General features: G+C 34.5%; 2 protein-coding genes across 7 annotated transcripts in view; both read right to left on the bottom strand.

Annotated features, from left to right (window-relative positions):
* LOC131804702 (trichohyalin-like) overlaps positions 1 to 10762 on the bottom strand; it is a 292229-nt gene extending 281467 nt beyond the window's left edge. For all 5 annotated transcript variants that reach the window (XM_059127776.1, XM_059127769.1, XM_059127770.1 and 2 more), the window contains exon 1: positions 9830 to 10762. The gene's annotated coding sequence lies outside the window, so the exon portion shown is untranslated. The remainder of the gene's footprint in view (positions 1 to 9829) is intronic.
* Positions 10763 to 20533: 9771 nt separating this feature from the next.
* Positions 20534 to 25290, bottom strand: part of LOC101889017 (protein Wnt-2) — an 82560-nt gene continuing 77803 nt past the window's right edge. For both annotated transcript variants that reach the window (XM_005187391.4, XM_059127858.1), the window contains exons 3-6: positions 22708 to 22925; positions 21449 to 21765; positions 21196 to 21383; positions 20534 to 21114 (exon numbers count right to left, since the gene is read on the bottom strand). In XM_005187391.4, the coding sequence (XP_005187448.2) occupies positions 20820 to 21114; positions 21196 to 21383; positions 21449 to 21765; positions 22708 to 22925 (1018 nt within the window). In that variant the 3' untranslated portion in view covers positions 20534 to 20819. The remainder of the gene's footprint in view (positions 21115 to 21195; positions 21384 to 21448; positions 21766 to 22707; positions 22926 to 25290) is intronic.

The raw sequence follows: 25290 nt of genomic DNA, 5'->3' as shown, positions 1-25290 counted from the left end.
CGGCATGAGTGGCTAAATTTGGTACAAAAATAAATTTGACAAATTATATTCAAATACGCTCAGATTTGAGTATAGCTCCCATATATATACCGATTTCACATATTTGATGCACCAAAAGCGAGAGAGACAAAATCTGGCACCAGAAAAAATTGCCAAATTATAATGAAATCAGTTGAGGTTTGGATATAGCTAACATATATATTTCGGCCGATTTCATACATGTTATGCACCAACCATGATATATATGACCGATACCAATGAAATTCAGAGTGTGTGGCGGAATTTGGTTACAATAATAAATGTGACAAATTAATTGGAAATTAGTTAAGATTTGGATATAGCTCCCTTATATATATTATCGGCCGATTTCACATATTTGACGCACCAATTTCAATGAAATATGAAAGGTGTGGCGGAATTTGGTGTAAAAGTAATTTCTTTAAAATTATATTTAAATCGGATCAGATTGGGATATGATTTTAATAAGAACCATTGACCCACAACGCCTTAGTCTAACACTAAAAAACAACATAACAATTGATTTGAAATACGCTTATTACGGCGAAGTATGTTGCTATCTCGAATTCACTAATTGCAATAGAAATGCCACTCAACTTCAAAAAAATGCAGTTTACTGCACGCTTTGTATTTTCTATGAAATAAATAAATCCGAAGGACAAACCCTTCGTGTATGTATGTCATATTACTGCTTTTCTAAAGTAGTGCAATATTTTTTTTTTTAATTTTTTAATATATTTTTTTTTTTTTTTATCCAACATATATTCGTAAATAAAATTTTGAATGCATATAAAATCAAAAGGGGTAGCGAAGCGCACCGGGTTCAGCTATTAGAACCTATATAAAAGCATACCCCGATTTCGTTGTTTGATTTAGCCACTTTTTGAATCATATTGAGAAAAAGACCGTTATATTTTTTTTACTTTTATAATGAAACACATTTTTTGTGCCTTTGTAAAAGCGAATAATATTCTATTCATATTTCCCATCCCTGAGAAATAATATATATAATAACAATGTTGCTACCGATGATAATAATGATGACGATGCTGACAAGCATATATCTGAGTCTGTGCATTCGCCTGATTGTAACACTGATATTGCATCCAGTTTTTTCTCTTTGTTGTCCTTCTTGTACACACAAACACACATGCATATTACACAGCCATTTTAATATCAAACATGTTTCGGCCCTAAAAATACTGACATAGATTTTTACACAACAATGAGCAACGGAACAAATTTCAATATTAATTTCGTTGAAACATCTGATTGTTGCTTTACTGAAGAATTGCTGTAGTTGCATGGCCTGCCAAAAACAATGCGAGTTACATTTAATCTTTATACTCCAACATGTTAAGGATTTCTACTCAACATTTTTATCCTACTGTGTGTCAGTGGTGGTGGAAATGGATTCTTTTGTTAAGTTTTACGTTTTCTGCCCAAGTGTGCGTGAGTATGAAGTAAATGTGACACACAACTTCTATCTCTTGGCGAGAGTTTGTGGTGAGTTGAGTAAGTCATGGAGTAGAGAGTAGAGTCGAGTCAGTTGGTTGACTGGTTGGCCGGATGGATGTGTGGCTGGTTGTTTTGGGTGGATGGATGGAAAGTTTTGTATTACGCACTTGTTTTTTTGGCGCATTGAGAGGAGTTGAGATACTCTCCTCTCTGTTTGCTCATTTCATTATATTTCGCCAGCGGGCATTGTCGTAAATTTTTACAAAACTATGCCGAAGCCACTGTAATGGATGGATGGTTCAACAAATCCCACAGAAATTCAATATTGAATGTGTGATATTATATGTGTGTGTGTGTTGTTTGCTGCTTCTATGTATTTAAGTACCGACACAGTTAAACATATTTACAGTAGCTCAACGAGCATAGAATTGTTGAAAAATATATGAAAAATAATTGCAAATTCAATACAAAATTTCGTTGAAATTGAGTTATTATATTATTATTTAATTATTAAAAAAAAATATTATGAAAAATTCTATATCCCAGGTGGGTAAATCATTATGCCGAAATTATCAAGAAAATTACCTAATGTGTTTGTTTTTTTTTCGCAGCAATTAAAACAGATATTAAATATGTATGTATGTATGATATGTATAAACATATGTATGCGAACTGCATCTAAATCTGAAGAGATGTTGAAGCTATAATTACATCTGAGCCGACTTTTCCCTAATCTTGCAGAATTACTTTCAGTTTGAATTCGACCTTGTATGCTAAAATGCATGTTTTTTAATTATTCCAAATGCGGAATATTTGGTGCATACTAAACATGAAATCGGTTAAAATCTGGACAAATCATCACCAATTTCCATAGGGTTCGTCCTTGGGCTAAACAAATGAACTATGCAAAATTCATCTGTATTGACTTAAAATGTGATTTTGTGGATATCACAAAAAGGACCTATATATTTCCTTTTGATATTAGCCAAATAATGGCACAATAAACCTGAAATCGGATTAAAGATATATACGGAAGCTATATCTAAATGTAAGCCAATCTCGATAAAATTTGGCAAATGTATTTCCGAGCTCTATGAGATATCTGGTAACAAATATCACTGTTGTCGAGTGCATATTAAGAATGTGAGGGACTTAAACACCAAATCGAATGAAACATATATCTGGGAGTAATAGCGATATCTGAACCGATTTTCTCCAAATTCAATGTACAGATGTACCAACATTCAGGACTTTTGGACAGATATTGGCCCTTTGGTGCACAATTAACCCGAAATCGGGTTAGGTTAGGTTAGAAATTTAACACACTTAAATCAGAGTTGTAACTGATATTTGGTACCAAAGATCATTGTTATGGAATTGATATTACGCTTGTGAGGGACTTTAAATCCCAAATCGGATAAAACATATATAGGGGAGTTATAGCTAGATCTGAACCGATTTACACCAAATTTGAAGTACTGCTTTATAGGATGAATTCAAATTTGATTTACTTGCTTTTAGACAGAATTCGGTGGGATATACCAAAATACAGGTCATTTGGACTTATATTAGACATTTGGTGCACAATTAACCCGGAATCGCATGTATATATATGGGAGCTAAATCTAAATGTGATCCAATTATCGCCAATTTTAATAGGGTTCATCATTGGGCCAAACAAATATTGTTTCCAAAATTTCATCTCAATCGGATAATAAATGCGACCTGCATTTTGTTCACAAGAATACATGGACGGACGGACGGACTGACAAACATAAATCTAGTCAGAAAGTGATTCTATGAATATCCTCAAAAGTAACAATGGGTCTATCTCGCTTCCTTCTCCATGTTACAAACAAATGCACAAAGATATAATAATATATATAATACCCTTACCACTATGTGGTGTAGGGTATAAAAAGGACATTTTTGAAAAAAATGCATTTTACTGTAGTTGTTGTCTATTGTTTGCCAAATTTGAAACAATTCTGCTAAAAGCTGTGGCTAAAAACAACAAAATACCAAATATTCGATAGTGTGCATAAGAAATATTGGACTTATTCCGGCAATCATCTGCCACAGGAGATTGCACTCATTACAAGCCCTAAATACCAAATATTAAACGGTTTCGCCAAATAGTGTAAATAAAATCGTCAGAATACCGATACGGTACGATTATACGAGGTACCTATATAGGCAATGGAAAAATTGGGTTCCACAGGAAATAATAGGTTATACTTCGTACTCTAAATACCGCATTTTAAAAAATTCCGCTAGAAAGTGTGTAATCAGAGTACCGATTTTCGCAAGGTCCGTTTTTGGGGGCTATATGGCTCATTTACAATCTGCCTACTGATTTACATTTGTGAAAAATTTAAGCCATATATCTGAATTCTTTTGAAAAATAGCGTGGTTACAACAGACAGACGGACTTCGCTTAATTGATTTTTTACACTGATCAAATTACAAATGGCATGATAAAATTTATAAATCCTTCATAGTAGTCCTAAAATGGCTGCACTATCTGGAATAACAGCTCATGACAGAGTCATGTTAATATAAAAATATAAAAAACACAATTATAGAAGAGAAGGACATATGTAATTTTAAGTGATCCAAAAATTTGGTTCCAAAATTCTATTCCATAGATCTTCCTAACCAATTGCATATTGCTTTAGCGGTTTAAAACACTTAACACTGGTAACTATGTTGTTATGATATCATAACAACAGACCTATTTTCACCTGGTGCCATTATTCTGACTCTGGCTTGTCTCATCTTTATACTTCTGTGTCTTTGCCATAGTTCATGTTGATGATCACTGGAGAATCACATTCTGAGTCCCTTTATGCATGTCCGTCCGTCCGTCCATTTATTATACACACAGCCATATGGCTACGAAGGGTATATATCATTTGATATGGCCAAAACGTGTCTCATCGAAATAACGGTTTTAGACCCTAGGTCGCTTTGGACCAAATCCGTTTCAGGATATTTGGAGTCCATCTATCGATGTCCGTCCGTCCGTCTGGCTGCCTGGTAATATTTGCGGTCCACTCCATCACGTACCTCCCCCAGAAAGGATCAAAATTTTGAATAATTATGATTCTTATAAAATGTGATGTAAAAGTTCGATTATCTTCAAATTACACACAACACAATATTTTTCAAAATCCAAGGTCTGATGTGAAAAGGGAATATACATGTTGACCCTTTCCGTTACCACCCACACAAAGGGTCAAAATTTTGAATATCCATGAATCTCGCGAAACGCGAAATTAACAGCCGATTTCATTCAGACTTGGTAAATCTCAATATTTCCATCAACACAGGATCTGTTATAAAGATGGTAGAGATCTGACCATTTCTTCTGCTACCTCCCCCACAAAGGGCGTATACATACTCGTACAAACATTTTTGCTAACACAAGATCTGTTATGAAGATTATATATATATCTGTGAACCCTTACTGGTACTTCGCCCACAAAGGTTAAACATATTAGTATTTTATTTGCCATAAGTTGCGAAAAGTTCAGCAATTTTTACAACTTGCTATATCTAAATATTTATCTCAACCAGAAACCTGAGAAGAATATAAAATTTATCGGAATTTATGATTTCACACAAAATTGGACAGAAATTTTCGATTTTCTTGTAATTATTCCCATACCAATATTTTTTTATCTGTATTAGATGAAGTATGAAAATGGAATACTTCGGTCGACTATATCTGGTACCTCATGTGCATTTTAACATTTTCTAAAAATGGCATCACATATAAAGTAAAGGAAGTAACGGAAGTATAGTCCAAACCTGGCACGTATTTATTTATATTCGATACGATATGAACAATATTGGGCCATTCGAAACCTATGCCATGGAGACACAGCTCAGAAATCCTCTGAAAATTGTCTCCATCGGTTCCAGTTTGGATATAGCTCCCACATATATACCTCCATTAAATTTTAGTTAAAACCCAATTAGAATATAGACTTCATATGTTGGTTCAATTTGATGTCAAATTTAAAAGGCTCTAAAGCTGTAGCACGCAAAATTTATTTCTGTAGGGGTACCTACTAATTTTAAAAAATTTTAGACTTCGGGCTACATTTTCCGTCGAAGTTGGGGTAATGTTATATTTTGAAATCGAAAAGAGCATAAAACATTCAAGATTAATTTGCCTTATGTAGGCCCCATATACTGGTAGCCACTGAACAACGTATTTTGGAAATAATTTTTCCTCTGACTAAAATTCAGAATTATTTCATATTTCGACATGTGGCCGAGTTACAAATGTGACACATTATTTAGCATCTTTTCACCAATTTTATACAAGAGGTTTAGAGTAAATCTTTTTGAAAAATTTAGTAATCCTCTTCAACTTTTTGAAGAATTTACTTATATATCCAGGTCTAATTGGTTGTGACTTCAGGATAAAAATCTATCATGCAATGTTACATAAATATATATCCAATATTTTTTTTTTTTGGTTTTTGAATATCTTAAGCTAATTCTTCAATCAATTTGAATTAATTTGAAAGTTTGGGTCTCGGTTTGGGTATTAATCATGTATATTTTTATGTAGCGCCCACTTAATATTGTAACAAAGTTTAAGGTATTTAGAAAGTTTTTGGAACCTTGTAATTACATATGTTGAAGAATTTTTTTTCAGAGCCACTACCGTATATATACAACCAAAAATAGGACAATCGAAATAGCAGGGGTTATATGTCATTTGATACAGTAAACATGTCTGCGTTGTGTGTCCGAAACCCTCTCGAAGAGAGTATCAAATTTCGCCCAAGTATGGTACCTTGACCAATGAATGTATAGACAACAAAATGTTGGTTTTGCCTTTTTATCTAGATGGCTCTCAGCACGTGTTTGCATAGTTAACATGCTGATTTTGCCAGTCGACCTACTCAATGTGATATTTTAAACACTTTAGATTTAAGTGACTTCAATATTTCCACTCATACTCCTTAAACGACATAGACGACATCTGCGGATTCGGTTTTTTTTTTTTTTTTCATAATAAGCGGTGAGATCATCCCGTTGTCTATACATATGCCTATGGTACATCGTAAAATATTCCTATAATTTAAGATCACGTTTGGAGATCGGCACACTGCTTCTGGTACTTTCCACACAGAAGGTCAACATTATCAAAGAAAATAATTTACATTACGAAAAGTGGCTATCTTAAGATTAGGAAATGAACGAAATCGGTGCACACCTTCTGGCCTTCTTACAAAAAGTTAAAATGCCAAAGAAATCAGCTATTTAAAAAAAAACTTCGTGTATCTCCTTCCGAAACTTCCGATACAAATGGTCAAAATTTTAAATAAATATAGCTCTCAAATATTGTCAATGTTTTTTATACCATCCACCATAATATGAAGGGGATTTTAAGTTTTTAGATCGTACAAAGATCAGCATAAAATGTCGATTTAGTGATGTCCATCCGTCTCTCTGTCTGTCCGGCACTCCTTCCTATAACAGAAAATTGACCATCTAAATTAACGGATACACCCCCATATAAGGGACTCTCCACTATTCGGTATTTTGATGATTTTAGCTATATTTTTCAACAGAATTATCTTAAACTTTGTGTTCTCTAAAGTTCGTATGGTCCCCTTTTTTACAATGAGTCTAAATGTTGAATAATTATAAATCACAACCGCGATTTTTCTCAAACTTTCCACCAACCATATTTCTTATGTAAATGTGGGTCCAATCCATTAATTTGAATAACAATTACTGACATAAGGTGGAGGTATTTATGTTAGCCTTAAATCAGGGGTAGAAATGATCAATATCGGCCCACTCCTTAGGCATCATCTCCAAATGGGTCAACATTTTGAATACTCATAACGCAAGTCCGAAGATTTTTACAGAAACGGCTGAAGTCCGAAGACCTGAAGGCAAAGCCGACCAATACTTGCTTTAAATGAGATCATGTTAAGGATAAAAGGAACTCCTTGTGTGGTAGCTTAGCCCGACATCAAGGAAGTGGATGGAAGAAAACAGCAACATCAGCATAAATGGTTCGAAAAGTAAAGAAACGACTTGATCGAAACCAGCGTCGCAGTGGCCGAAAAATCGTTCGTGAGCTGAACATATCGCAATATTCAATTCGGCAAATATTGAAAAATGAGCTCGGGGTAAAGCCATTGAAATTCCAAAAAGTGCAAGAACTTACACCGCAACAGAAAGAAAATAGTCTCAAAAGAGCTAAAGAGTTGCTTCGCTTGGTCGAAAGTGGTGAACTGCCGAATTTGGTTTTCTACGATGAGAAAACATTCGTTGTCCAGCAGTTTGTAAACAAACAAAATGATCGTATTTATTTGCCAAAGAGGTCAGCTGAAAATGTGCACTTTCGGTTGGCCACCAGAACCCAAGCGCCGGCCATGGTGTTGGTGTGGGCCGCCATGACAGCCGTTGGTGGCTCTCCGCTTTATTATTCGACCGTGGCATCAGAATAAATGTCGAATATTATCGCGAAAATATTCTGGAGGGTGTATTAAAGCCTTGGGCATGCAAACATTTTGGCCGCAGACCTTGTACATTCCAACAGGACTCAGCACCATCGTACTCAGCACGCCCCAACCAAGAATGGTTACAAAATGAGGTTTCTCGCTTCATTTCCAGCGCACAATCGCCACCAAAATCTCGTGATACCAATCCGTTGGACTATTGTGTCTGAAGTATTTTGGAAAGCAAGGTTGGCACTAAAAAATACCAAATACTAAAAAATACCTCAAGCAAGCGCTTCGCCGGGAATCGGCCAAAATACCGCAGATCACCATTCGGGCAGTGTGTGACGGTTTCGTTGGCCGTTTCAAGGCCATAATTCGTGCCAAAGGTGACCAATTCGAACAAATTTAAACTTATTCTAAAATTTGATGCTATTTCCCGCAGTTTTAGCTTTCATTCAATAAAACAATTTAAAAAATGTAAAAATTATGACTTTTGTTTTTGTTGCAGTGTTTTGTCTTACCCTGTATATACTTTGTTAGTTCTAAAATTATTATTGCTATGAGTTACAAACGGAATGACGAACTTAACATACCCTCCATACTATGTATGGCGGAAGATATAAAAACAAGGATATTAGGAATCAAACTTAATACACTTCAATGCCAATCTTATGGATTCGTCCGATGGATCCTGACCAATTTGAGTATACGTCTATATAAATTAAGAGTCTAGACCTCACATCTGTTTTTGAACTAAATACATTATAGCGGTCAACTTCTTTTAATTCATCTCTCCCCATAAAAATTATAAATCCCAAAAGATAAATAAATTTAAAGTGGTATTTTTGCAAATCAAATCTTTACTCATTTTATTGGAAGAAAAGTCAATGGATTCACTCTGGGCCACTGTTCCTCAATGCGTATAATTGCATAGATTTGTGTCATTCGATGTGCGTGACAGAGAGTGTGCCATATTAAGCCTATATATAGGTAGCTATGTAAGGAGGCAATCATTAACTACCACTGCCCTGCAACTTAGCCGGGGTACTCAAATTACCAAAAGGACTTATTTCAATTTCGAGGTATAGATTAAAGCAAAAAAAAAAAAAAAAACGACCTCGTGGTATCCTTTCCCTGAACTTTAAACAAATTATGGGGAGCCCCTTCTCCATTTCTCCGATTAATGTAGGCCATTTACAAATTGTTTGACAAATAAAAAAAACCCAGTAAGAGGAGATGGGAGCTTAAGGTCGTTCCACTTCAGCATGGGGGGAATACGAATAAAATTGAAGGGTTTTAGAATTGAAACTTTTCTCCACAACTTTTCTCCTTTTGATAATTTAAATATATTATTTCAATTGAGTTTGGTGTAATTTTCTTTCGTTGTTGCGGTAATGTTGTTTTATTAACACAGTAATTTTCATGTTTGTTTCTTTTTGTTGTCGTTGTTGTAGTTTCTTTTTGTATATTTTTGTTTGGTTTGATTCTTGTGTGTAATTTTCTGTATCTATAGCACCGAATATAACAATATTTTTTCTTTTGCTTCTTCACTTGGAAATTTTCTTTTGGAGAGGAGGTGGTGTTCGTTGGTGATGGTGGTGGCAGTGATGGGTGGGTTGGTTGGGATTTTCTTTCTCTGCTAGGTGTATGTTTGAACGTGTGTTGGCTGGTTGATTTCGTTGTTGTTTTTTTTTTTCCCGTTACATATTCCGTATAGTTTTTCCTTCACATGTTTGTATGTATGTACAATAATATATATATATTGATGTATTATTTTTTATTCTTTTATGGAGCTATGTATGGGAATTATTAAAAATACATGTACGTTTGTATGTTTGTTTGTTTGTTTGCTGTACATATATGGATGTATATACCTTTTATTTTATTTATTTGGTTGTTGTTACTGTTGTAATTTGTAGTAGTAGTTGTTGGTTGGTTTATTTTTTTTTCTTGTTGTTTGGTGTTTTGTTGTTGGTATATATTTTTTAATATATTTTTTATTTTGTTTTTTTTACATATATATTAATTTGTTTAAGATATATAGAATTAATTTGGTGGGTTTAATAAGAATGATAAGAATAAATATTTGAATATTTTGTTGTTGTTGTTGTAATTAAAGCACCAATTTTGTTTCGGATTTTCGGTTTTTTTCTTCTTCCTTTTCTCAGTATTATGTATGTATATTTTTGATGTGGAAAATGCAATTTTTATTTTTCTGCTTTTCTAAACTTCCTTTCGCTTGTTACTCTTTTAACCGGAGAAAACGTATACAGGATTTTCTTGGTCGTTCAGTTTGGAAATTTTCACAATTTTTTCTTCTTTTTTTCTTGGGTTAGGATTTAATTTCCATTTTTTTTTTACTAAATATTTTTTAAATGGTTTTTATTTTTTTTTTTTTTTTTGGTTTGCTTCTTCTCTATCTATACGAGGTGTATATGTAGGCAGGCATATCTCTATATGTATATCTAACTAGATATATATGTATGTATGTAGTTATGTAGACATATATATAGAATTTTTATTCATTTTTCCCGTTTTCTTCTTGGCTATTCGAAAAACTTCTGCTCTTTCATGAGATAATAATATATTTCTTTGCGAATGATTTAAATACACAACATATACAAAAAACTAATGATTTTCTTTGTGGGAAAAATATGATGAACAGAACAGAAGTGTGTTTCTTTTTTTGACATCAACCCAATTGTGCGGCACTTTCTTTTTTTGTTTTTTGAGTTATGTGGCCAAGTTTTGTCGGCTGTTTTTATTTTGTAACACCGTTTTCCAACTAACTACCCTTAAGTACTGATTTCATCGCTCTGTGGCGTATGCTTGTTATACCCAAAAACTTTTCCTTACAAATGTGGGAAATAAAGCGTCGCCGCTTGTCTCTCTTTTGCTATAGAGTGGTGAATTTTATTCAGCACACACACACACACTCACCCACATAGGACTTGTCGAAATTGTAATCAATGAAATCAAACCTTTTATTTCTTTGGTTTGTATTCCACTGCGCACACTCCAACCATCCTTATCATTAGCTCTTTGTAACACACACACGCTCTCCCTCTCTCTCTCTCTTTCGCTGTCGCTTATCCTTCACATCATGTTGCTTGTGAGTACATGTGTTGTTGGAATTCAATACTACTAGTATTTTTCCCAATTTACATTCCATTACTATACCCTCATCCATGATTGATACTGGAAGTGCACACACACAAAAAGTAAACAGACCCCCGAAAACGCCAACAAACTAATTGACATTTGGTACGTGAGAGCTGTCATAAATGGTGAAATGTCAAAGGGGGTAGGACGACGTGACATATGTTTTCAGTGGGGATTCGATTAGTAATGTGTACGAAATTGTGGGGAGTGTGTACCAAAAAGTGTAGTATATTTTGTAGAGATGGAATAAACCGTTATAATTTACGTTTTTTAAAATGTTTTTCAAAAACAAACTGGGAAAACTTAACGGACGAGCGACTTTATGAACGAATGACTGTAATTGATAGAGCAGGAAAAATGAGGATGATCGATATAAACGGTACTTCAAATTTAAATATTATCGGTAAAGTTATAAAATTAATACTATCGGTAAATTTTTGCAAAATTTTATCGAGAAATCAAAATTTTACCTCAAAATACCGTATATCGAGTAGTACCGTTATATTAGGGATATACGAAATTGTGAGCCTATATAGGGTGAGATAAAAAACTGAACAAAGTTAAACGACATAATTTTTAATTTTTATTGAAAATTTCGGAAATAGCATAAAATTTTGGAATAAGTTTTACGAATTACGGCCTTCAAAAGGCCAATGAAACCGAATGATGCCTTGCGGTATTTTGGTCCATTCCCGGCGAAGCGCTTGTTGTAGGTGATCAACACTTTGGTATTTTTTAGTGCCAACCATGCTTTCCAAAATACTCCAGACACAATAGTCCAAAGGATTGGTATCCAGAGATTTTGGTGGCCATTGTGCGCTGGAAATGAAGCGAGGAACCTCATTTTATAACCATTCTTGGGTGGCGCGTGCTGAGTGCGAAGGTGCTGAGTCCTGTTTGAATTGCAATTTCTGCGGCCAAAATGTTTGCGTGCCCAAGGCTTTAATACACCCACCAGAGTATTTTCACGATAATATTCGGCATTTATTCTGCGACTAATACGCGCGGAGACCGACCATCGGCAGTTATGTCGGCCCACACCATCACAATGACCGGCACTTGAGTTCTAGTTGCCAACCGAAGGTACACATTTTCAGCTGACCTCTTTGGCAAGTAAACAAGATCAGTTTGTTTGTTTACAAACTGCTGGACAACGAATGTTTTCTCATCGAAGAAAACCAAATTCATCAGTTTACAACTTTCGGCCAAGCGAGACAACTCTTCAGCTCCTTTGAGTCTATTTTCTTTCTGTTGCGGTGTAAGTTATTGCACTCTTTGGAATGTCAATGGCTTTACCCTGAGCTCATTTTTCAATATTTACCGAATGAAATATTGCGCTATGTTCAGCTGACGAGCCATTTTTCGGCCACTGCAACGTGGGTTTCGATCAAGTGATGTTTGCTGTTTTCTTCCGTCTACTTCCTTGACGTCGGGCTACGCTACCAGTATCACGGTAGCGAGCGATGGTACGAGACCCAAAAGATTTAATCTTAATTTAATCTGTAACGATAGCCACTTGTGGTTTTCCAGCCAAATATAAAGAAATCACACTATCACGTCCGAATTCCATCACGAATTTTTTTTTCTGCAAAATTCTCACCAAAATGCTTTTGTACGCTTGTAAACAATATAATGAGCAGTCACTGGAATACTTTTAAAAGCTGTCGGATGGGTTGCTAGGAAATGACAGCAGTCTGAATTTTGTTGCAGTTTCTCGTCCTATCCTGTGTATAAAATTCTCCGCGACCGAAGGTAGAACCCATTACGAACTAAATTTTATAGACAAATTGGATGAATCATGTGTCTAAAACCATGAAAATACCGAATATCTGAATGTTCCGTTATATGGGAGCTATACATTAACGTGGACAATATTCTGCTACAAGATAAAGAATCCAGTATGAACTCTAAATATCGAAGTTTGAGCTATTCCGCTATAAACTGGGAATGTACAATTATATAGGGGTTACCAGCAGTATATTTATATATATATATATATATATATATATATATATATATATATATATATATATATATATATATATATATATATATATATATATATATATATATATATATATATATATATATATATATATATATATATATATATATATATATATGTATATATTCTTGATCTGCTTCTGATTGGACTGCGAATAAATTTCAACAAATAATCAAATATTTCAATATGAAAATCAAAACTATTTTAAATAAAATAACTATGAACAGCACTTAGCGTTTGCGACAAGTGCGCTATATTTCAATGGAATTATTTATAATTTCAAATAAGTTTTAATGCTAAAACGCAAACTTCATAATCGAGGTGTCACTTTAATTATTTGTAATCCGATATCGGTGATATCCACCATGGGAGGTGTGGAATGTTTTGTAATCTGGATACATTTTAAACGATATTATTAACATTAACTTGAAGATTACACGCCCACAGATCGCAACGAATTGTTAACTGTTTGAGTTTCATAACATAATTAATATTTATTATTTGATGATATTAAATTGTAATTCCAAATTGTAACTATCTTGGATGTACGAGAATTTATAATATGGTAAGTACAATGTTTTATAACAACGGCTTATTGAAAGGAAGGACAATTAAATAGGTTCTGGATGGGTACGTTAAAAAGAAGATTTGTTTGCAGGGAAATAAGTGTGGCCTATTTATGAATGACTTATCAAGGGGCTATCGGTTAAGTACGAACAGAACATGAGATTTTCAAGACAATTTTTTTCAGGGTCTAATTCACCTATATTTGAGGATTTTACGTAAATATTTTTTTACGGACCATAGCGTGAATTTTTTATTTTTTATATAGGGGTATGGGTATTATTTCTTTGTGCATTTGTTTGTAAAATGGAGAATGAAGCGAGCTAAACCCATAGTTACTTTTGAGGATCGATTTATACATGTCAGTCCATCTGTCTGTCCGCCTGTCCAGGTATTTTTGTGAACAAAATACAGGTCGCATTTATTATCCGATTGAGATGAAATTTCCAAACAATATTTGTTTGGCCGAAAGACGAGCCCTATTAAAATTGACGAGAATCAGTTCAAATTTAGATATTGCTCCCATATATACATTCAACCGATTTGGGGTTAATTTTGCATCAAATGACAAATATCAGTCCAAATGAACTAAATTTTGCCGCATCCGACAGAATTTAGTTTAGAAGCAAGTAAATCAAATTTGAAAATCGGTTCAGATATAGTTATAGCTCCCATATGTAAATGTTTCGTCTGATTTGGGTTTTGAAGCTCCTCACAAGCGTAATATGCACTCCATAAGAATGATATTTGGTACCAGATAATTTATGACAAAAATACTTCCATCAAATTTTATCACGGTCGGATCAGATTAGGATATAGCTCCCATATTTACATATTTTCCCGATATTGAGGTTATTGTGCAACAAATGACCAATATCAGCCCAAATGATGTGAATTTTTGGCACTTCCGACTAAATTCAACCTAGAAAAAAGCACTTCAAATTTGGAGAAAATCTATTCAGATATAGGTCCCATATATATGTTTCATCCGATTTGGGGTTTTAAGTCCCTCACATGCATAATATGCACTCCATAGCAATAATTTTTGATACAAGATATCAGACACAGCTCAGAAATAAGTGCATTGGGTGCCAGATAACTTTTGGAGCTCAAAAATACCTCTATCAAATGTTGTTCCCATATATATCTTTATTTGATTTATATAATATCAGCCCAAATGGACTGTTTTTTTTTTTTGACACTTCCGACGGAATTAGTCCTAGAAACAAGTGCTTCAAATTTTGATGAAAATCGGTTCAGATATAGTTTTGGCTCCCATATATATGTTACATCCGATTGGGGGCTTAAAGTCCCTCATATGCATGATACTGCTCGAAAATACCTCTGCCAAATTTTAAAGAGATCGGTTAATATATATATATATATATATATATATATATATATATATATATATATATATATATATATATATATATATATATATATATATATATATATATATATATATATATATATATATATATATATATATATATATATATATACTATAAAACGACATGTCATGTCAAAATACCGAATATCAGGAGGTACCGTGACATCGGAGCCGTTATCGTGGTACGATATTGTACGTCTTCGATCTTAAACTACATGTACAAAACAGACTCTTTTTGTGCACAATTCAAGTTTCCTATCTCTAGACCCTAGTGTGGTTATAGCAGTTGGGTAGACAGACTTAGAATTTTACACTGCTCAAGAATATACACACTTTGTATGATCTAAAATGATTATTTCGATGAGTTACGAACGTAATGACAAACTTAGTCTACCCTCCATTCTACGTGTGGTGGAAGGTAAAAAAAGTCTGATAGTCTTTGAAAATACATTCTTGAAATGCCCACGGATATAGCTCCGATAGGAATTGAAAAGCCATTCTTATAATAGTCCCCCTCTGTCTGTCCTTAAGAAAATTGTCTTGAATGTACACATTTATGGCTTCTGGATTTTTGAGAATAAAAAACTACATAAAAGCACAGACATAGGGCTTTGTAATTCCTTAAAAATTTAACAAGAAATCAAAGTTTATAACTCTGTTATCTACTATTTGAAGAAATGTACATGAAAAACGACCAGGACACAGCCAACCTTTTAGAACCACACCACTATGCGTATTTAGTAGAGCTCACTTAAAAAAATTTTATATTGGGAATTTATATGAAGTAGATCATCATCAACTATGAACCAAATAATATTGCTGTATAGTGCATGGTATGACTTCGATAAGGATTATATTAGAAAATATTAATTGGAGAAATATATATACCAGACTGAGTTTTACCAAATGGTGAAATTCGGTTAAAAATGAGAAAATCTATTCAATATGGGCTGATATTACATATATGGTAAGCAATAATCGTAAAATCGGATAAAAATGTATATCGAATGTATACAAAAATCTGAACCGATCTCTTTAAAATTTGCCAGAGGTATTTTCGAGCAGTATCATGCATATGTGGGACTTTAAACCCCCAATCGGATGTAACATATATATGGGAGCCAAAACTATATCTGAACCGATTTTCATCAATATTTGAAGCACTTGTTTCTAGTACTTATTCCGTCGGAAGTGCCAAAAAATTCAGTCCAAGTTCAGTCAAATTCAGCTGATATTAACCATTTGGTGCACAGAAAAAAAAAAAATAAATCAAATAATTTAGATATGGGAGCTATATCTAAATCTGAACCGATCTTAACAAAATTTGATAGAGGTATTTTTGAGCTCCATAAGTTATCTGACACCCAATGCACTTAATTCTGAGCTGTGTATGATATCTTGTACCAAAAATTATTGCTGTGGAGAGCATATTATGCATGTGAGGGACTTAAAACACCAAATCGGATGAAACATATATATGGGACCTATATCTGAATAGATTTTCTCCAAATTTGAAGTGCTGTTTGTCTAGGTTGAATTTAGTGGGAAGTGCCAAAAATTCACATCATTTGGGCCGACCCTAATATCGGAAAAATATGTAAATATGGGAGCTATATCCTAATCTGATCCGACCGTGATAAAATTTGATGGAGCTATTTTTTCATAAATTATCTGGTACCGAATATCATTTTTATGGAGTGCATATTACACATGTGGGGAGCTTCAAACCCCAAATCAGACGAAACATTTACATATGGGAGCTATAACTATATCTGAACCGATTTTCAAATTTGATTTACTTGCTTCTAAACTAAATTCTGTCGGATGTGGCAAAATTTAGTTCATTTGGACATTTGATGCAAAATTAACCCCAAATCGGTTAAATGTATATATGGGAGCAATATCTAAATTTGAACTGATTCTTTCAATTTTAATAGGGTTCGTCCTTGGGTCAAACAAATATTGTTTAGAAAATTTCATCTCAATCGGATAAAAAATGCGACATGCATTTTGTTCACAAAAATACCTGGACAGGCGGACGGACATATGGACTGACATGTATAAATCGATCCTCAAAAGTAACTATGGGTCTATCTCGCTTCCTTCTCCATGTTACAAATAAATGCACAAAGAAATAATACCCTTAACTCTATGTGGTGTAGGGTATAAAAATTCACGCTATGGTCCATAAAAAATATTTACGGAAAGTCCTCAAATATAGGTGAATTAGTCCCTGAAAAAAATTGTCTTGAAAACTTCATGTTCTGTTAGCACCTAACCGATAGCCCTTGATAAGTCACTTATTTCTCTGCAAACAAATCTTCTTTTTAACGTACCCATCCAGAACCTATTTAATTGTCCTTCCTTTCAATAAGCCGTTGTTATAAAACATTGTACTTACCATATTATAAATTCTCGTACATCCAAGATAGTTACAATTTGGAATTACAATTTAACATCATCAAATAATAAATATTAATTATGTTATGAAACTCAAACAGTTAACAATTCGTTGCGATCTGTGGGCGTGTAATCTTCAAGTTAATGTTAATAATATCATTTAAAATGTATCCAGATTACAAAACATTCAACACCTCCCATGGTGGATATCACCGATATCGGATTACAAATAATTAAAGTGACACCTCGATTATGAAGTTTGCGTTTTAGCATTAAAACTTATTTGAAATTATAAATAATTCCATTGAAATGTAGCGCACTTATCGCTAACGCTAAGTGCTGTTCATAGTTATTTTATTTAAAATAGTTTTGATTTTCACATTGAAATATTTGATTATTTGCTGAATTATTCACAGTCCAATCAACCGGCTATTCATTCATTTATGCCCGGCTACCTGCTATGCCCAGCCATCATTCCCCATCAGCAATGGGAAAATAATAATTCAATTCAATTTTGAATTTCAATTAAATTTTATTGTTATTTTATAAATACATACAAAAAAATATTTACATTTTATTTTATTATTATTATTAATATTACGTGTTAATTGTTTGTTCACTTTTTACATTGTAGGTTTATGTGTGTGTGTGTTGTGGTGTGTGTTTGAGTGCACTATTTAAAAAATACAACTATCTTTACTCGTGGCAACTAAAGGTGGCATAAAAATGTAATTTTAACTAAATACTAAAAAGAAGCATTCATAAATAATTTAATATATGTATATGTATAAATTTGTATAATTTTAATTTAATGTAGGTTTGTTCTTGTTATTTTTTTTTTTTGTTGATTGGTTGGTATTTCGTTATAAATTCTCATTAAAACTAGCGATCTTATCTAAAGTGGGGAATGTATTTCTTCAAGTATATATGTATATTACAATTTTCTAGCCTGCTTTAAGATTGCATGTGGTTTGAGGAGGAAGTAAAAACATTTCTTTGATACTTTGTAGATAACAAATAAATAATAATATGAAAGTGTGAATAAAAAACGCCATGCAACAACAAATTTACTTGTACTCTAATACAATTGTTTTGGTATCAATTCATTATTTCAACTATTCAAAATCAGATGGAAATGAAATATATTTCGTCATTGCGGATCTAAATACAGAATATCGGTTGAGGGCTATACCGAAAGTTGGACCTATACATACAATGTTTCGCCACCGGAGCTAGATCCGCGAAAAAATGTGGCAAAAATCATCAAAACACCAAATATCGACAGGTACTGTTATATAGGAGCTATACCAAAACGTGAACCTACACATACATAGTTTCGCTACCGGAGCTAGAACCCAACATGGCAATTAAATTCCAGTTTTTAGACAAATCAGTGAAAAAATGTGGCAAAAATCATTAAAATACCAAATATCGGGAGGTACCCTTGTATGGGGGCTATACCTAAACATGAACCTATACATACAATTTTTCGCCACACGAGCTAGAAACAATTATGACCTACAAATGCCAATTTGTCGACAAATACATAAAAAAAATTCGCAAAAATCACCAACATACCGAATATACAACGTTTCGCCCCACAAGCTAGAACCCGTTATAACCAACAAATACTCATTTTCAATACCAACCATCTTAAAGACATTACAAATATATATATATATATATATATATATATATATATATATATATATATATATATATATATATATAATTTATTGGGTCTACGAGGAATATTGAGGGATGTTACAAACGGAATGACAAAGTTAATATACCCTCCTTTCCAAGGTATACCTCTCAAATGAAACCCCTTATATGGGGGCTATACGAAGACGTGGTCCTTCACAAGTAATTTTTTGTGAAACAATTCCTGTGGAGCCTATACGAAGACCTGGACCAGCATGGGCACTTTTCTGTAGTACCGTTCCGGTGAAGAATGTAGCTAAAATCATCAAAATACCGAATATAGGGGATACAGATATATGGGGGCTATACGAAGACTTGGCCGTCACATGTTGTAGTGTCCATTACGAAGGGCAAGAACAAAATTTGAAACAATTCCTGTGAATAATGCCGCTAAAATCATCAAAATACGGTATACAGGGAGGTACCGATATATGGGGACTATACGAAGACCTGGACCTGTAAGAGAATTTTACGTCACAGACTGTAGTACCTATTAGGAACTTTGAATACGAAATTTGAAACAATTCCGGTGAATAGTGCCGCTAAAATCATCATAATACAGAATATCGAGAGATACTGTTACATAGAGGATAAAACTAAACGTGGACCATGTTCAATACCAAAAGTCCTGCAGACCAAATACACATTTGGGTAAACATTTTTTAACAACCTACTCCAATTCGTTCGGAATCTAGAGTGGTTTCTACGGACGGACAGACAGATATAAAGACGGACATCGCTAAATAAAGTGTATAAAAATGGGAAAATTCACAAAAATAAATAGTGCATATCGTAACAATTTGGAAGAGGCCTTTGAAATTGGAGACTGAACACTGTGTTTTTAAAATGTTTAACGAATTGAGACTAAGTTTTGAGATGAACCTTGGTGGATGGTGGATGAACACACCACGTTACTGACAAAAACTATTATTTTATTGTCTAGGTTTACGATTTTTTCGACGTACGTATGATGCATCGGAAAAGTATGTAATATACGTCAGAATTTCTGATAGACCATCTATGATGACTACTGATATTAAATTCCAAGGATATTGGTGATATGATATGCCCTCCAATATTTTTAAAATAATCATAAATCGTATATAATGAGAGGTACGACCTAAGGGGGATTACCTGTACCTACCCATCAAAGTTTCAGGACAATTTAAATTTTAAGCTATACTTAGTGGCACTGGTCGATTTTTAATGGGTTGAAGTTGCTAGACAAATTGTATGCCTAATTGTCAGTAATTTAATTTTTTGAAATTTGTATTTTCTCGATTGTTATGATTTCTAAGACAAGGATTTTTTTCTAGCCATTGTTCACAAATAAATAGATTTGTATGAAAGTTCGGTTGCTCCCACTATTGAGTTCTAAGACAGTACATGAAAAAAACTGACAACTCAAATAAGTCCTTTCATTGGGCTGGTTATTTCAAATTCTTTCGATTTTCTTGATTCTGATTTCCAAACAAGAACAATTTGTTATTGCATTGTGTCATTTTCAATGCACATTTTTACTTCCCATCAATTAACCCCAAGTAATCTCAATGAGATTTAAGTTTCTTTACCGTCCCTCTTCTCATTTTTGTTTTGTTTCGCTTTTTTGTTTTCTTTTCTTCGTTTTGTTTAAATATTATTTACAGGTAAACTCTTCATAGTTCTCTTCGCAGACATCACATTGCACCTGACAGCACCATTTAAACTGACAGCGACACTGGGTGGTGCGTCGGATTTGTTGGGTATTATAGCCACGCTCACAGCAGAGCAAATCACAGCTTTGAAAGCCATGCAAGGTGCGATTGCAGACACGACCCTGGGTGCCCAGAACGCCATCCTGTAAATTGCGTTCACAGTAATTGGGCGATGTTTGCAGATAGACCAAATCCATGCGTTTGGGATAGTTCTTCACCTTGCCGGCACGATTTTTTCTAGGGAACGGAAATAACAACAAAGAAAAAGTGTAAACGAAATTAGTCATAAACATTTGGTGAGTGAAGCACATTACATACTTGCTTAAAACTAGTTTCAGTCCATTTTTGCCTTTGGCGGCTTGAACAATTTTGGCTTTATTGTATTTCTTCATCAGAACATCGCCCACCACCCGAAACGAGGGTAAACTCTTCCAACAGGTCTTCATGACACAGGAGCCACTGACTCCGTGACATTTGCAATCTGTTTTTAGGAGATTTTTCACCAGCTAAAAACAAAAAAAAAAAATATTTGAAAAATTTTTAATTCGTATTAAATGGAAAGACTTCTTACCCTCCTTCCTGCTCGATTATTGTGCAAATTCATGAGACTCCGAGCATCACCCTCAATTTCCCGGGCATCTAAGAATTTGCGGGCAAATTTCATGCCAAATTCGATATCCGCCGAACAGCCACCCCATTTCCATGGCTGTTGACCACCTCCACTGAGGCCACTCTCAAACTCCGCCTGTATACCCCGCCGCGTTGATGTGGGCTTATGTTGCACATCACAGCCACATAGTGTGATATTGCCACGCGCACATGCCGCCGTCACAGCATGAGCAGCCCCGGCACTTGCTATGGCATATGTGAAGGCAGCCTCACGAGATCCTGTTGGAAAAAATTTGAATAAAAGATAAGAACTCTGTAGAAAATATAAGAAAAATAAAAAATCGACAGTAGCTGAAGAGAGAAAAATTGCAAAGCTCGGCGGCCGAAGACTTTTTTAAAAAAAATCGCCACTCAGCAACTGGGTAGTCAAAAATTTTCAGTCCTGAGTAGAAGAAAAATGTACTCAGCTGCTGAGTGGACGAAATATTTTCTATAGAAAATTCTCAGTACCCGAAGGTTTTTTCTAAAAAAATCGACACTCAGCTACTGATAGTCAAAAATTCTTAGTCCTGAGTAGAAGAAAAATTTTCTCTCTCCACTTAGCTGCTGAGTGGACAAACAATTTTCTATAGAATATTCTCTCCCTCAGCTGCTGAGTGGACAAAAAATTTCTATAAAAAATTCTCTCCCTCAGCTGCTGAAAAATTTTCTATGGAAAATTCCCTTCTTCTACAGCTTTAGAATTGACAAACATTTTTCTATAGAAAATTCTCCCCATACTCAGTTGTTGAGTATACGAAAAATTTTCTATGGTAAATTCTCCCTACTCATCTGCTGGGTGGACGAAACAATTTCTATAGAAAATTCTTCCTCTTTTCAGCTGCTGAGTAGACGAACAAATTTCTGTTGAAAATTCTAACTCCATTTAGCTGCTGAGTGGCGAAAATATTTCTATAGAAAATTCTCTCCCTACTCAGCTGCTGAGTGGACGAAAAATTGTCTATAAAAAATTCTCCCTACTCAGCTAGTGAGAAGAAGAACACATTTCTGTTGAAAATTCTCTCTCCACTTAGCTGTTGAGTGGAAGAATTGTTTTCTATGGCAAATTCTCTCAAAACTCAGCTCCTGAGTAGACGAAACATTTCTGATTAGTCGGAGAAATTTGAAATGAATATTATAATTTTGTTAAACGATAATTCAAAAGAGAAAATCGATACTTACCAACAAACATAACATGCCCGAAGACGTCCTTCTTCCACACTTCCGAACAATTCCAGCGATGCCCCCGAAATTGATACTGGCACTCATGGGCGCCCAATTGATGGCCCTCACCCAGGGCAATAAAAGCATCCGGTGACTCAGAGCATAGCTGTCGCTGCTGGGGCGTTAGGCCAGGTATGCGGGCACACAAAAGTGATGATGTAAAACTGGATACTAATCTGACAAATAATTAATCGAAATCGAAAGCAATTTGTTAATAAGCGTTACAATAATGACATTATGCTAGACAGTAACAAAAAAGCTATAAAAAATTACTACAAAAAAAAAAAAAAAAAAAAAAAAAAAACAACAGCATTTCCGACTGACAAATCATCAATTGTTTCGATTCGTTGCGTTTTTGTTTGTTATTGGGGAGATGCTATGACCCAACTATCAAACATCCCATCCACAAGATCAGATATGAAGCCACTGCTAAATATTAGTCTTCCATTGTATTTTCTAAATTCAATTCATTCGTTCGTTCGCTCGCTGGTCCGTTAGTGATAAATATGCCTTCAAATAATTAAAACCCACACACAAAGCCGCTAAACAATACTAGAGTCATATATTTAACGTTATTACGACTACCAGCTATATGTCTGCTCCAATAGATTGTATTAGAGTTTTTTGTTGAATTTGTTTTATAGTTGTTGTTGTATTCCCGAACAATAAGAAACGGTTTCATGCTAAACAAGCACCGTGTTTCAAACACACCGAAAATATTGTATCAAACCGATAAATATCAAATTGCAATCTATTCGGTTCAAATGTGGTTTGAGATGCCAATTTCTGGAGCTAGAGTTATACGAGAACAATCCGAACATCGAATATTCGGCCAATTAGTATTATAAAAGAGACTCTCAGCTCAAAAAGAAGGACAAAATAAGCCGGACTTATAAAATGGGTCAAATGTCAAGACATGAACTGATATAGAAAGGCTAATTTGTTATTCATTGAAAATCCTAATATTCTTTTCAATTAGAAAATGTGGTTAGGAACTTGGGGCAAACTTAACATAGGAACTTTTCCTAATTTTTGATCTGCCTTGGAATTTTTTCAACATAACAAAATCAGAGCTACTTCTGGTGAAAATGCAGCTAAGAACTTTTAAATTTCCAAATATAGGCTGGTCTCGCTTTCGGAGTCCATGTTAGCACGCTGACTCCTATCCAGTGTTTTTTTGTGGGCAATTTGTATACCCTCCACCTTTGAAAAGAGGGTATATTAACTTTGTCATTCAATCTGTAATATCCCTAAATATTTGTTGTAGACCCCATAAATGTATATTCACAATCAGCATAAAATGCTGTGTCGATTTAACGATGCCCGTCTATCTGTCTGTTGAAATCACGACACAATCCACATTATTTCCGCTTCAATTTGTATTGTATTGTATTTCCGAACAATTTGTATTGTACCTATGTTGGTTTATATTGAAAATGAGATATATGATCCACGTTTTGTATTTGTAGGTCATAATGGGTTCTAGCGCCGGTGGTGAAACATAATTTGTATAGGTCCACGTTTTTGTATAGCCCCGATATAACGATATCCACCAATATTTGATATTTTGATGATTTTTGCCACATTTTTCCACACATTGTTTAACTTAATGTTTTTTAATTGTTTATTTTATGCTGAAGGAAGGAGGAGGAAGGTCGTCTTGTCTGCAGTCCAAATGTTCGGCTTGCGAATTGAATATCTTACTTTATTACCATTAATCGTAGATTGCATTAGCTTATGCGCATAACTTAAACATGCCGTACATGTTACCCCAGACTTTCGAGGAAATTAGTGGACAAAGTTTATTTAGTTGCAGTTGCTGCCCACGTGGTATGGGGGAAGTAGTATTCAATTGCGTGGCGGACATTCTGAAATTCTTTTTAAAAGGAAGCTGGCTATAAGTTCAATCTTATAATGTATTTTTAGCGATGGAACTCGACATTATGCTCTCCCAAGCTTACAAATACAGGGTTGCCCATATTCGACGGACTCATCTGGCAACGCCATAACTTTTGCCAGAGATGTCACATCGCTTAATGACATACCGTGTTTGAAGCGTCAATCCAAGCAGATTTTTACCATGAACCAATACACGCCACACGAGCGCTCTGAAATAGTTGAAATTTTTATTCGACAGAAGAAGTCAATTGTGAAAACTCAACGTGCTTTTAAAAGATTAAAAAATGTGAGAAGTGCGCCTTCTAAGAACACCATTAAGCGTTTATACGTAAAATTTTGGACTGGTAAGGCTCTTTCTAATCCGAAGAGGCCATATAAAAGTCGACCAAAGCGATCGGCCGAGAATATCGCTGCCGTACAAGCCAGTGTTGAGAGGTCCCCAAGAACATCCCAAAAACGCCGTTCTCAGCAGTTGGGCATGGCTCGGTTCACTTTACAACGGATTATTCGCATTGATTTGCATTTGTTCCCGTACAAAATTCAATTGACGCAAAGAATGTTGCCTGCGGACAAGCCTCGTCGATTGGAATGGGCCCAAAGAGTCATCGAAATGGCCGAAGATGACGAGCAATTTTGGAACAA

Source organism: Musca domestica, unplaced genomic scaffold, assembly GCF_030504385.1.
Source record: "Musca domestica strain aabys unplaced genomic scaffold, Musca_domestica.polishedcontigs.V.1.1 48, whole genome shotgun sequence".
Lineage (NCBI taxonomy): Eukaryota > Metazoa > Arthropoda > Insecta > Diptera > Muscidae > Musca > Musca domestica.
Note: the sequence above shows the minus strand (reverse complement) of the source record. Positions and strands in the feature narration are given on the sequence as shown.